The sequence below is a fragment of the Octodon degus genome, unplaced genomic scaffold (genome assembly GCF_000260255.1).
Source record: "Octodon degus isolate 3935 unplaced genomic scaffold, OctDeg1.0 scaffold00134, whole genome shotgun sequence".
Lineage (NCBI taxonomy): Eukaryota > Metazoa > Chordata > Mammalia > Rodentia > Octodontidae > Octodon > Octodon degus.
In genome coordinates, this window is record NW_004524710.1 from 4,132,034 (window position 1) to 4,145,656 (window position 13,623).

A 13,623-nucleotide genomic window follows, 5' to 3' on the forward strand; every position below is an offset into this window, starting at 1 on the left:
TAGTTTACAGAAAAGGGGAGATCTACATAACTAAAAAGCATATGAATGCTAACAAAAGAAACTCAAATGAGATCAGCTAGGTGGGAGGGTGTATACCTAGAATCCCAGGGCCCAAGAGGCTGGGCATTTTAGTGAGATCCTCTCCCAAAATTAAAAAGAAAGAAAAGGGCTGGGGAAACTATAGCCTGGTACAGAGGCACTGGGTTCAGTCCCCATGAGAAAAAAAAGCAACAATGACATAGCAATATATACCAAAATGACTGAAAAAAAGAAAAAAGAAAGGCAGGGAAAATACCAAGTACTGGCAGGACTGGAAGAACAGAAACAGGAGTAGCACTGCCAGTGAAGCATGTAGGTTAGTACACATTGTGGGAAGAAAATGAGGTGTGGATTTACAGTAGCACCTAGCAGTACCTCTCCTAATTATACCCCAGAAAAATTCTAGGCAACTATCTTAAGCATCCTGTAGCTATGTCTTCCAAGGACCTAGAATAGTCAAAAGATAAAAATATGTATCAGAAACTTCTAATATTGTACCTGTAGATCAATCATGGGACTCCCAATGCGCCTCTTCCACCCCGCTGTCTTCAGGAGAGATGATAAAACAGCAAGCCCACCCAACACGCCCAGAGCAATCTAAAAAACATGGAAAAGCAAACTCATTATTATTCTTATGGATATTGAAAAGCACCATGAACAGAAAGCAAGCAGTACTCAAAAGCATTGGGGGTGGGCATGTTGAAAGCACACAGGAATCAAACCGAAGGCGTCCCAAGGGCCCAATGTAGCACAATTTGAGCCAAAGAAACAAACAAAGCAAAACAAAATAATGGATTATAATCACCTAATAAGTATCTCTCCAAGAGCTGCGTGATGTAATACCTGCATAAATTAATGGGGGCCAAGGGCAAGCTTCTCCTAGCAATACAGCTCCCACTCATAAACATTAGGGGAGGAGAAAAATGTCAGCAAGCAAAGCCCCTGCTAGCACTATCTGTAGGCAAGGGGCACCAGCGGACGCTAAAACTGAAGGGTGAAAGCATGCTGAGAAGCGAGAAATTGGCCCAGCTTCTAAGTGTCGCCCCTAAGATTCTTCCTAACTCCAAATGCGAGCGTCGAGGTGAGGGCTGGCAGAAACCACTGCAGCCGCATGAGCAAAGTGGCTGAGCCAGTACTGTGCTAGGCAGTGAGCCCAGTGAGGCCACGGCAGCACTTCTGCAAGGTCTCTGCCAGAACTATAGGATGTTAATTTAATCACGGGAAAATCCAAATTGTGGGCCAAAGTAATCAACCAAGTACTGTACTATTTGAAAGTACTATTTGTACTATTTATGAGGAGGGCAGGCTATAATCCCAGCACTGAGGAGGCTGAGGCAGGAAGATCACTGTGAGTTCAAGGCCAGTCTGGGCTACATAGTATGTTCAAGGACAGCCTGAACTGCATAGCGGGACCATATCTCAAAAAACAAACAAAAAAGTGTTATGGTCCTAAAAGACAAATGTTGGGATCTGGACTGGGTCCCAAAACAGAAAAGGAGAATCATCAATGTACTGTGGTTGCATAAAGCATTAACATTGGGGAGTAAAAGAGTATAAGGCAAATCTACTTTGACAACTTTCCTATATATTTAAAAATTTTTTTAAATTAAAAATTACAGGGCTGGGGAGATATCTCAGTGGTCTAAGTGCCTGGCTGGCCATTGCAAGGACCAGGGTTTGATCCCGGGTACTGCATGCCATGCTGGCTACCAAAACTGGGTGTGGTGACACACGCCTGTAATCCTAGCACTGGGGAGGCTGAGACAGGAGAATCACTATGAATCCAAGCTGTGTAGTGAGACCCTGTATACAATAAATAAATAAGAAAAAAATAAAATAATTTTAAAATCAAAATTACAGTACATTATTGGATTAGGGACACAGTGCAGTGGAGTGTTGACCTAGCATATGTGAGGTCCTGAGTTCAATACCCAGTACCACAAAAGAAATAAATACACACACAAACACACACACAATATGTCTCCCCATTTCCCCTGTATATACAAAGGAATTATTTTAAAACATTAAAATATACTCACATCTGTCTGGACAAATGCTTCTCCTTGATTCATTTCATATTTGACTGAGAAAGAAACCTGACATTTAAAAGAAAACAAATTAGGAATATTAAAATTACATAACAAGCCTATTTTATGATAGAAATATATTTGTGGCTGGATTTGGCTATGAATGCTATATTGTTAACTATATTAGTCGAGTTGACTCTTATAGACAAATAGGTATGCTTTTTGAGATTTGTGCCATGTTATACGTACACGTACATGAAAGAGGGGCTCACGGGGAGGTAAGTTAGAATCATTAATGGTACTTCCAGCTGAAGTAATGATATTTCATTTTCTGAGAGGTTTCCACAACTTTCCAATGTGACTGAACTCGTGCACCAAGAATTTCACAAACACTCACATCCCAAGAAGGCAGACTACTCAGAAGCCTGAGCAAGAGTCCTGGGGATAGCACTGTACAAAGGGACAAGAGAAGGAGGAGCCACTAGAGGGCAAGGAGAGAAGACAGCACGTGGGAGGAGGCAACTACGTAACTGGTAAGTCTGTCCACAGTCACAGAACAGGGAATTTCAGGGTCAACCGCGTAGAGTTAGATATTGCATGTCAAGTTAAAGAAGAAATAAAGCCACTGTATGTGGACTCCACTGCTGATCTTCCGAAGGTTTGTTTTGTTTGTTTTTAAATCTTATTTATTTGGTACAGGGTCTATGCAGCTTGGATTCCTAGTGATCCTGTCTCAGCCTCCCCAGTGCTGGTATTACTGGTATTATTGCTGGTTTTGGTGTCCGGCAAGGCACACCCAGGATTCTGAGGTCGGCACAGCATGCAGTACTGGGGATAGAACCCATGTCCTTGCACTTGCCAGGCAGGCGATTTAGACCACTGAGCTATCTCTCCAGCCTTAAGAGAAGTTTTCAAAGAAGTAAAATGCCATAATCAGACTAAAAACGATGAGAGTAAGCGGTTGGCAAATGAAGGAAAGAAATCTAATGGCAACTTAAGGAGCCCGCAGAATTACAAAATTATAATTTTGATTGGTTGGCTGGTTGCTTGCTTGCTGTAATTTGTTTTACAGAGCTTTTTGTTTGTTTTTTGTACTCAGGGCTTTCACAGTGAGGTATGCCCCTAATCCTTTTTAAATTCTTTTACCTTTTTAGACAGGCTCTTGCTAACTTGCTCAGGCTGAGCTTGTATTTGTGATCCAACCTGAGAATTTTATAAGGAAAAGAAAGAATTGGCAGAGGGTTGCTGAGCAAGGTACTGGCATGAAACAGGATATGGGACTGAGAGCTGTGAATCTGTTAAGGCCAAACAGAAGATGAGCTTAGGCTAGCTAGGAGGGAACTTGTCTTAGAAACAGGAGCAGTGAATGAGAAAGACAACAGCCACAGATATCTGGTGTATTTGAGAGAAAATCTGAAGAAAGATCAGCTGCTCAAGAAAACAAGAACCAAGTTTACTTTCTGTGTGTTAGAGAGCAGAGCGATATCTAGATGCTTAGGACTGACAGAATTTTTATAATAGCTGCCATAGGCAATCCATATGCTTTACAATTAGAATAAATTTAAAATAGACTTTGTCCAAGGTAATGGCATGATTCTCTCAACTCTTTCCGTACTTTGTAATTTTTTTTAAATTTTGTGGTTTTTATTTTCTACGTTGTCTAGAACACTATAGACAAGCACTATGTTTAAGGAAAGATTCAGAAGTGCTTCAGTATTAAAATAAGTACACTCTAGGTTACCTATGAATAATTATTGCAGGATGTTTTAAACCAAGAAGTCTTTGTTAAAGTTACTTAAACCCATTTTTCTGAGTGTTTGGCCTCTCACTACAGTGTATATGGTATAAGCTCAGCCAGTGGAAACTGACTGTAGCACGGTATCAGGTAATACAAATGAAGACAGGAATTTTTGAGAGGAGTTATATTCTGTGCCTGATCTTACTTAAGTAAAGAGCTTGAATCCAACAGCAGCTGAGTGTGAGTCCATGCACAACAGAGAGGACAAAGGCACGGCTACATAAACTGAAACACCAAAAATCAGAGAAGGAAAACAACAGAAATGAGAAGCTATTTGGGACTCTTGGAGCTAAATGATGTCTCTCCCCACCATTTCTCACATTTCCAGAAAAGAAAGGCAACTGTCCATTAGTTTTTAGGAGAAAACAAAAGCACAGAAGGGCTACTCTGTCTCCATCCCTGTCACACTTCTCATCTTCCCCTCCTCAAGACAAGGATGCGCTATCTATCTGACCAGTGAGGCTGCAGGAGGGAGCTAAGCCTGAGTGCTTGTGCAGCCTCTCCCAGGCCCCTTCCTCGCAGGGTGCCCTGCCTTGGAATACACCAAGTCTCTTCCACACACAGACCCTCCCAGCATGCAGGGTCTTCAGTTCTGGGGTGAATTGAGGCTACAGGTCAAAACTATATTCTCTAGTTCATTTTAGCACTACTAGTTATAGTTTTGTTGTATTCAGGGTTTGCAAAGGTATAGATTCAATACAGGATGCATAATTTATAGGACTATTTCATAATATTACCCAAAAAGTCAAATGCAGAAGAGTACGAGATCTGTCTGCACACTAGAGACCCATAGAATCCAATGGAGGGCCTGGACCCCACAGTAGTGTCCTTCATGAGTCCACCTGATGACCTGGAGCCTGTGGCAGTGGACTCCATGAATCCAGCTAGAGGCCAAGAGCTCATGAAAATGTCTCATGCAAGTCTATATCAAGGACCCACACTAGATGGCCCAACAACCATGGGTGGAAGAAGCTAGAAAGTCTGAGCCAGCAGGGGGAAGGATCTGCGCCACCATACTCAGGGATCTGCACTGGAGCCAGGAATAGACTCTCAAGGTGTTACGGCTTGTGTCTAGATGCTCCCCAAAGCCTTACGTGGTCATGGTGGGGGTGGGGGTGGGGGTGGTCTTTTTTACAAGTGGCTGGCGAATGTCACTTATTCATGGTCCAGTGCTGGGATTAAGGGTGTGAGTACTACAGCTGCCCTAGCGCAGGTAGCCTGTGCACAGGAGTCTATTCCCTCCCTGATTGCTTTTGCTGTCTTCTGCTGCCATGAGCAGTTGCCGTTCTGTCATGCGCTACCCTGCCTCATAGCCAGTTTATTCTAGACTGAAACATCTACAAACTGTGAGCTAAATAAACCTGACCCCTTCCACTCTGGGTGTCAGGTATTCTGTATCAGCAATGATAAAAGTGGTTAAGACACAAGGAAAGGACCAGAAATCCCCTAAAGAGAACAGCAGCCATTCTCAGCAACAGCAAGAACCTGAGCTTCTCTAATGAGAAGAGCTGAGTTCCTATCAGGAAAATCAGCGCCACAAGCTTCTCCAGCAACACACCATGCCCGCTTCCAGTTCTCCTTTTACATTGCTGGCAACAATCCTCAGGTGAGCATTCCACATCCAAAACAGTATGGATCCAGCTCAGCTGGGTGTTCTCAGGGGCCTATTAATCAACCCACCACAAAAGCCAGTACTATAAACTTCCTGTTGCCTGTTCAAGTATGTCTTTGCCCAATGGGCTATAAATCAGCATGCACACTATGCCCTCTGCAAATTCTCAATTCCTGGCTTAACTAGACAAGAAGACTACAAGCAAAGTGACAGGAGCAAATAGTAAAGATCTCAGCATAGCCAAGATTCCTACTAAGGATGCTCAAGCTCTAGTGACTCTGCTTTTCAAACACTTTACCCATTGTTACTTTTTCATACACAAGACCTGTAAGAACTTACCTCTTACCATCAGCTAAAACTAATTAAGACTTAACGATGTAGAGAGAAGGGTTTGAAACTTGAAAATGAGATTTTAAAAAAATTATATAAACTACATCAGTACTTTTTTACAAGGTCACTGACTAATACAGAACTTACCTTTATAGCCTGGTTAGAGGGATCTTTGATATCAACATCACTGTAGGCAACTGTGATTAAGGGAGGGTATATGTTTCCATTTTTTGTGTCAGGGACAAGGTGGATACTATTTAAAAGAAAACATGTTTATAGTTACAAAAATATCCAGGTCCTTAAATGTGTATTTATCATTTCTTTTGAATTTAATATAGATTGTCATAGTGATGTCTATAATTGGTTGGTTCTGATCAGTTAGCAGGGATTATAGAAGGTTAAACAAAGACTAATGGTAACAACTCAAGCTAATCCTAAAGGGCCAAAACTTTAATGTTGAAGTATACCCTCTGAGGCAAATCTGAAACTATTTAGATTCAGGTGCTACACAGGGTATAAATGAAATTGCTGAAGCACTGTGAACAATTTTAAAGGAATACTGAAAAGAGCAGAGCTACGTGATGCCTGAAGAAAGGCAGACAATATTTTAACTTTCAAGAGAGAAAATTATTTCCAACTAATGCATGTGTCACATCTAGCACCGCTTATGGCGTAAAGTAGGGCACACTCTGCCAAGTACAATGCACTAGTGCTGCACTAGCTCAAGCCAGCAGGAGAAGAGCTGGCAGGGTTTCATCAAGAACAAGCGAAGCCTAACTAGGTTTCGTTCCATTTTCATTAGGGACACCACAGTCACAGACTTGAGGGAATGCTAAAAACGGAATACACTTAGATTTCAGCAAGCTACATGACAAAGTTTTCGTGCTGTCTACCTCATAAGAATAGCATGAAAATCAAAAGGAAATAATAGCCAAAAATAAAATAAAAAATATAATAGTGTAATTAAGATGCCTCAGGCCTGGGAGATGGCTTAGTAGAATAAGCGCTTCCCTGGCAAGCACAAGGACCTGAGTTCAATCCCAGATTCCGGAAAAAAAGAAAAAAAAATGCTTCCAAGTGCCAAATTAAAATAACATGAAGGTACTGATTTTTGATCAGTAAATCTGTAGTACACATAAAGTACTAGAGTAGAAGTCAGTTAAAATCTTAAGAGATTGGGGATAATGTCATGCTGGAAAAAAACAGAAATATGGGCTGCATGGTTTTCCTCTAAGTTAGGATCACAGGGTATCCCAGGTCAACCTAAAATACCCCTGAAAAGAAATGAGAATGGGAGAGGCTGAACTATCCTCAACCATTCAGCAGGCTCTTTTAAAAATAGCCCTTTCAGCTCCTTGGTGCTTGCAATGGCCCGCTCTCGGTTCAGCATGTGTTGTGTCATCTAGACTTGAGTTCTGGCCAGGCGCCTCAGGTCCATCCCATATAACTCACTCCCCAAGCCTTTCATCTTTATGGTCTATGCCAATCTATACACATTATTCTAATTCAATTGTCCCGAACATTTTATCTGTTACTAGGAAACACTTTCATTATAACATCTTCCAAACACTCCAAGCCTAACAGCCATCCCACTAGATACCTGTTTACCTCAGTGATATCTGGGTAGCAATTCGAATTGCTCTCGGCTGATTCCCTAAGTCATTTTCTCGTCCGCTAACTGCATCCACTAAGAAAATGCGCCGAGTCAGAAGCCACTTGGTGGGGCTACTATCTTTTGTTATAGAAAGAAGAAAAAGATGGAATTTAAAAGTTTTCAAATTATTCAAGATGACTTTCAAGAAGTTTGTTGAACAAATTTACAATAAAACATTAATATTCTTATGGGTTCAAAAAGCAAATGCTCTAAGAAATTTCAAGATAAAGTCCTTTTCCTACCTCACTTGAACGTCTTCTGAAGTTTGCATTAATTTAAATAAAAATTACTTGAAAAGTTAAATTTTATAGCATGGGAAACAACAAAATAAATGTGTCCATAATGTAAAGCAATGCCAACTTGAAGAAAAAGCCATAATTATTGTTCTAATTTTTTTAGCATACACTTTTTCTTTTTTTCAGTTCTGGAGACTGAGTTAGGCCCTTGTGCATGCCAAGCAAATGCTCTACCACTGAGCTACATCCCCAGCTCTCTCAGGGTACGTTATTAGCAACAGTGTAATTTCCTTTTCCTTTGTGTGTGTGTGTGTGTGTGTGTGTGTGTGTGTGTCTGTGTTAGGGTTCGTTTTTTTGAGGAGGCCAGTATTTTGGATATGGTCTTATCTAATTGAGGCTGGCCTTGAACTCTCTATATAGCTCATGCTGGCCTCAAGATAATGGTAATCCCTGTCTCAGCCTACTGGAGTGCTGGGATTATAGGCATGCCCCAGTATACCCAGCATGTAGCAACAGTATAATTTCTTAAGAATAGCCCTGACAATGAAATTGTACAAATCCCTAAACATACTAGCAATCTCATGTGATATAATTAATAAAGCTGTGTAACAGAGAATTCATAGTCTTTCTTATAATCAGTGGTTTGTTAAATTATCATATTGGCTGATTTCAGCCCAGAAAAAGAATGACAGGTATGGATACCTTACCTTGATTCACAAACATTTTATAGTGTTGAAGATTTAAGTTTAACACAGGTACAGCCCAAATATTTTGTTGATTGCCATCAGTATATTCAAGGTAAACATCATAAAATACAGGAGTGGGAAAGTCAGTTAGGATCTTAGAAAGAGAAATCTCACACTGGAAGATACAATTAAAAATAAAAGGATTACAAATGAAAAGCAGAAAACATTTCTAGCTCTGTTACGGGTTATATCTAGGTATCTCCCCGAAAGCCTCATGCACTTGTGGGGTGGACTGCTAGAGTTTGTGATTAATTCATGATCCAGTGCTAGGAATATGGGTGAGTACTACTGGGATTATGGGTATGAGTACTATCCTGGCCTGGGACAGACAGCCTGACTTCAGTGTAAGGGAGACAGACTTGCTCTTGGTTGCCATTGCTGCTACTGCTCCTCCCATTCGCTCTTGCTGCTTTCTTCTGCCATGTGTCACTCTGCCTTGCAGCCAGCTGAGTATGGATTGAAATCTCCACTAACCGTAGCTAAATAAACCTTTCCTTTCTTCATTTTGGGTGTTGGGGTACTTTGTCCCAGCAATGAGAGAAGAGTAACTGAGATCATCTCTAATATTTAGTTTTGCAAAATAAACTATCTTGATTAAATGCATTTCTATGCAACTTCAAAATATGAACTTATAAATACGATTCTTTTGTAAGGTCTCAACACAAACTAATAATAAAGAGCTGTTTTCTTTTCTTTTTTTTTTTTTTTTTGCTGTTTTGTTCTTGACCTACATAATATATATGGTGAAGATATGCCTTCATTTTTTAATATATGTTTAATACACATGATTGAAAAGATACAAATACTAGTCTGACTCTATGGGACTCAATTCTTCCTGTTGATGTAGAATTTGGCTAACCTTAGTAGAGCTCAGCACATCTTCTACTGTTCTTTACCAGCCTACGCTGTCCACTCATACTGATCTACTGTGGTCTTTAACTGTTCCATGTCATTTTCTTTGACACTACCAATGTGGACTGTGCCTGCTATTTCATTCACAACTAAGTTCTTCTGTCCAACTTCTATTCATTATATAAGCCCAAATATCACTCTGTGAATCTTTTTTGTACTACCCTAGGAACTAGTACAGTTCTAACTTACCACCTTCCTTGCAATTTTCTGTTTGGCAGGTTTGTTAGTTACTGTGCTATGAACTATGCAAGTAAAGGCTAGATTCAGTGGAATGTTATAGCTTTAAAATCTAACCAAATAGGGGCTTTATTTAATGTAAATAGTTTATTTCATGTAAGACTGAGTAAATGATATAATCTTTTTTTTTTTTTTTCTTTTGGTGGAACGGGGGATTGAACTCAGGCTCTTGCGCTTGCCATGGAAGCACTTATTCCACTGAGCCATCTCCCCGGCCCCTAAACGATCTAATCTTAGTGAACACCACTTCTTCACCTGTGAAGCACAGAGAGTCAGTATGTTATTTTATGGATAAGCAGCAGGAGCAGATACTTAAGTACTTGTAAACATAGGTAAGTACTGACTCTGGTAGCTCACAGTAGACACAAAGTAACATTTTAGAAAGCACACAAAACAACATAAAGATCACTTCTGACAAATGAACTTAAATTTCTGTTGATGGTAGAGAATTTAGAAAACATAAGAAAACAAAATTCATCTTTAATTCAATCATCCAAAGACAATCACTGTTCTTTTCTTCCAACCTGTATTCCATGATAGTATTTTTCAATGTGGTTTTGTGCTATGCATGTTATACTTATACTTGAGTGAGAAGCAATTTTATAAACCACTGAATGTTTTTTCAAAATATTGCTCTGTACAATAATGTCAAAATAAAAGGAGATAGCAAGAAAAATAAAGATTTGGACAGAGAGGGGAAATTACAAAGGAGAAGTGTGTGTTTTTACTTGTTATTGGCGGGTATAGTGAACAGGAAGTAACACTCTTCAGTCACTAAAATTAAAGCAGTATTTTTAACTTTATCCCCAAAGGCTCTTATGTTGTATTATTTTTAAGACCTCTAAGCTTAGAAGCAGATAAACAATTAATTATGGATTTCTAACACTGTATGATGTTTAAGATTCTAGGGTCTGAGGTTATGTATATTAATCAATGGTAGAGCACATGGCTAGCATGTGTAAGGGCCCCGAGTTGAAACCCCAACATTTTATTAATGTATTTGGTTGTTGTAGGGCCTTGCTATGCAGCTCAGACTCACGGTGATCCTCCCTCTTTCAGCATCTCCAGTGCTGGCATTACAAGCATGGGCCACTACACCCAGACTCTGGCAGGCTCAGCCTGCCCTGGGGGAGGGGCTAGCACTGCATGTGGTAAAAGGGATCCACTCGTGTGGTCCCTGTGCTTGCCTAAGTAGGCACTTTAGCCCATTGAGCTATTTTGCCAGTCCCAGAAACCCCAGCAATTTAAAAAAAAAAAAAGAAAAAAGATTCTATAGATGACAAGGTAGTTTCTTCATGCTAATTAACATTTTCTGTACTCAAGTAATAAAAATCAAAGAAATAATTATTAACAAAAATTCCTAATTTCAAAAATTCACATATTATTCCAATTATTGCTGGTGTGATATTTTCAAAGACAAAGCTAAGCTATACTGTGTAATACAGTTCCAACTTACATTCTGTTGATAGGTTGTTCCAAAGTAATAAGCAGCATTGAGTCTTGCTTCCGTGTCTGGACAAAGCTACATAAAAAAAAAAAAAAAAAAAAAAAAAACCCCAATAAATGTCTCTCACAAATATTTCCTTTACTTAAGAGTCAAAGTTCTCCAGATCCCACATGGATATATGCTACAATGTATTAAGGGCATGACAATTTAAGTGAGTATCTTTGCTATAAATTGAAGTCATAACTTAAAAAAATACTTTTAAGAAATTCCAATTTAAAGCATCAGAGGGGGCCTGCCCATTAGCTCAGGTGTTTAAATGCCTGCTGAAACAAAGCAGTCAGGAGCCAGGGAGATGGCTCAGTGGAATAAGTGCTTCCATGGCAAGCATAAGGAACTGAGTTCAATCCCCGGTTCCACCAAAAAAACCAAAGCAGTCAGGCTCAGGATGCTGTGGTTCGATCCCCTCATTCTCAAGCCAAATCAGACCTGCCCCGAAGGCATCCTGAGTGCTCTCCCCCCAAAAAAATCAAAAAGCATCAGAAAGAAATCTACAGTATGGATACAAAAGAAAGATCATTTTGTATTTATATATACAAAATAGAATAAATTTACAGCTACTTTCGCTTAATTCAATGAGAAGAAAGAGGTGTACTAACAGTGTTTGGACAGAATATCCTGTCTGCTTCCTGTACTATGGATAACCACTAAGAAGATAATAATGTACAGTGTATTATCAAAACTGTCCTATTAGTCAGCTGTGAAACTGTCTCATTCATATTTATTTCTCAATAAAAATTAAAAAAAAGAAATCTACAGTATGTAACTGCTATTTCCAAGCAACAATCTAGTCTTTTGTTTGTCTCTGGCACAGGCAAAAATGAGGAAGAGCAATTCTTCAGCTAGAATCACACTTACCTGTAACACACCTCCTTCTAAAGTCTGCCATTTAAGAAAATTTCCTCTTATATCATAGGTGGCAGCAACAAACTTCAGTTTTGAATTCTGGATGAAGAGAAACAACAACAACATTGTCAAATATTCTGACAGAATATTTCTGTATTTTTATATTTCTATAAAGACGTTTTTATTATTAATTCTTTTTCATTATTGACTGACTTTGGTTGAAATATTCAATTTCAAGTATGTTTTGAACCTAATTTAATCTATCTCTACGATTACATATACCTAAACCACCTGAGCTGGTTTTTCTGCATGAAAGTTACTACCTCAGAATCGAGGGGCAGCAGTTGAGACAGACAACCTCCTTTCAGGTCTGCTGAATGGGGGGAAGGGGGAGTGGGAAGTAGAGATTGCTTCTTCATTCTAGAAAGCTTAAAGGTCAGAGATGAGAATTAGGATCTGCGACATGCTAGAGAAAGTCACAGACCCTCGATCTTTCCAAGCACTTCAACAAGGACAGAGACTGCCTTGTATCTGAAAATACTCCTCTCAATTGCACAAGTACTACCTGCTTCTATAACCATATAACCCAGAAGCATCCAAGTACTAATGTAGATAGCGATGATCATACCATCTAATTCCAACAAACAGTTAACATTTTTATTTGGCTTAGTAATTAAATTTTAAAAAATGGTCTTAAAGAATAAAAACGTGACGAGTAATTTTCTTACTACTTTTTGAAGTGGCAAATCAAATTGTAGATACGCTCTAATGATAGAGTGACCTGTACCTGGTTTTGTTCTTTAAAACTGAAATCTGTTGGAAGAGGTGTACTGCTGAGTATCTGAGGGGCCAGGCCTGACTGCTCTCCATAAAACAGCCAAGGAAGATTCTGTCTCCTACAAATAATTGCAATTGTTTTAATAAAAGGAAAGAAATACTTCTTAGTCGTTGTGAAATGAACTGCACGGAATTAAAATGACATTCCATTGGTCAAAATGTCCTCACCAAAATGAAATGGAATGCACAGTATTCAGGCCAGCGGTACTTTCAAAGATGAACTGAAACAGTCCACATGCGTCGACAAGGGCAGAGTCATAGGAATTCATGTTCATCACACACATGTTAGCAAGAGCTTGGCAAGACGTCAGGTTGGCATACGCCTAAGAAACAACAGCAACGACACACACCACAACATTTTAGCTTAAGCCAAAGTCAGTATCAAAATTACGATTTATTTTATCTTATTAATTCTGTTATTTTTATCCTTTTGCTTTTTAGTACCTTTCCTCTAGCTTAAGTAGAAAAGAAAGTCCCTATAGGAAAAAGACGTAGTTTTATTATAAATCTGAGGCTAAACTATAAAAAGTCAAGCATCTGAAAGGGCTGAATACTAATTTATAACATTCTATTTCCAAAAAGCAATTATGTAGAATATTTGTAATTAAAAATAATATTAGATCTGACATATATAAATAAATCTAACCTTTTTTTTTTTGGTGGTACCAGGGATCAAAGTCTGGACCTTGTGCTTGTCAGGGAAGCACTTATTTCACTGAGCTACCTTCCCAGCCCAATCTAACCTATTTTGTTTTAAGTAATTTTATGAACAACCAATAAGATCATCTGCTGAGTTCACCTCTCAATTTTCTGTTTTTCCTATGAAGAAAATACAATTCCATTTT

The 13,623-nt window shown here is 39.2% G+C and overlaps 1 protein-coding gene across 2 annotated transcripts in view; it reads right to left on the reverse strand.

Moving 5' to 3' along the window:
* Positions 1-13,623, reverse strand: part of Tmem67 (transmembrane protein 67) — a 49,625-nt gene that overhangs the window by 19,260 nt on the left and 16,742 nt on the right. For both annotated transcript variants that reach the window (XM_004641310.3, XM_023701350.1), the window contains 9 exons: positions 12,947-13,101; positions 12,729-12,837; positions 11,954-12,040; positions 11,048-11,113; positions 8,404-8,557; positions 7,415-7,538; positions 5,954-6,059; positions 2,079-2,135; positions 538-636 (listed from right to left, as the gene is read on the reverse strand). In XM_004641310.3, coding sequence (XP_004641367.1) covers positions 538-636; positions 2,079-2,135; positions 5,954-6,059; positions 7,415-7,538; positions 8,404-8,557; positions 11,048-11,113; positions 11,954-12,040; positions 12,729-12,837; positions 12,947-13,101 — 957 coding nt within the window. The remainder of the gene's footprint in view (positions 1-537; positions 637-2,078; positions 2,136-5,953; positions 6,060-7,414; positions 7,539-8,403; positions 8,558-11,047; positions 11,114-11,953; positions 12,041-12,728; positions 12,838-12,946; positions 13,102-13,623) is intronic.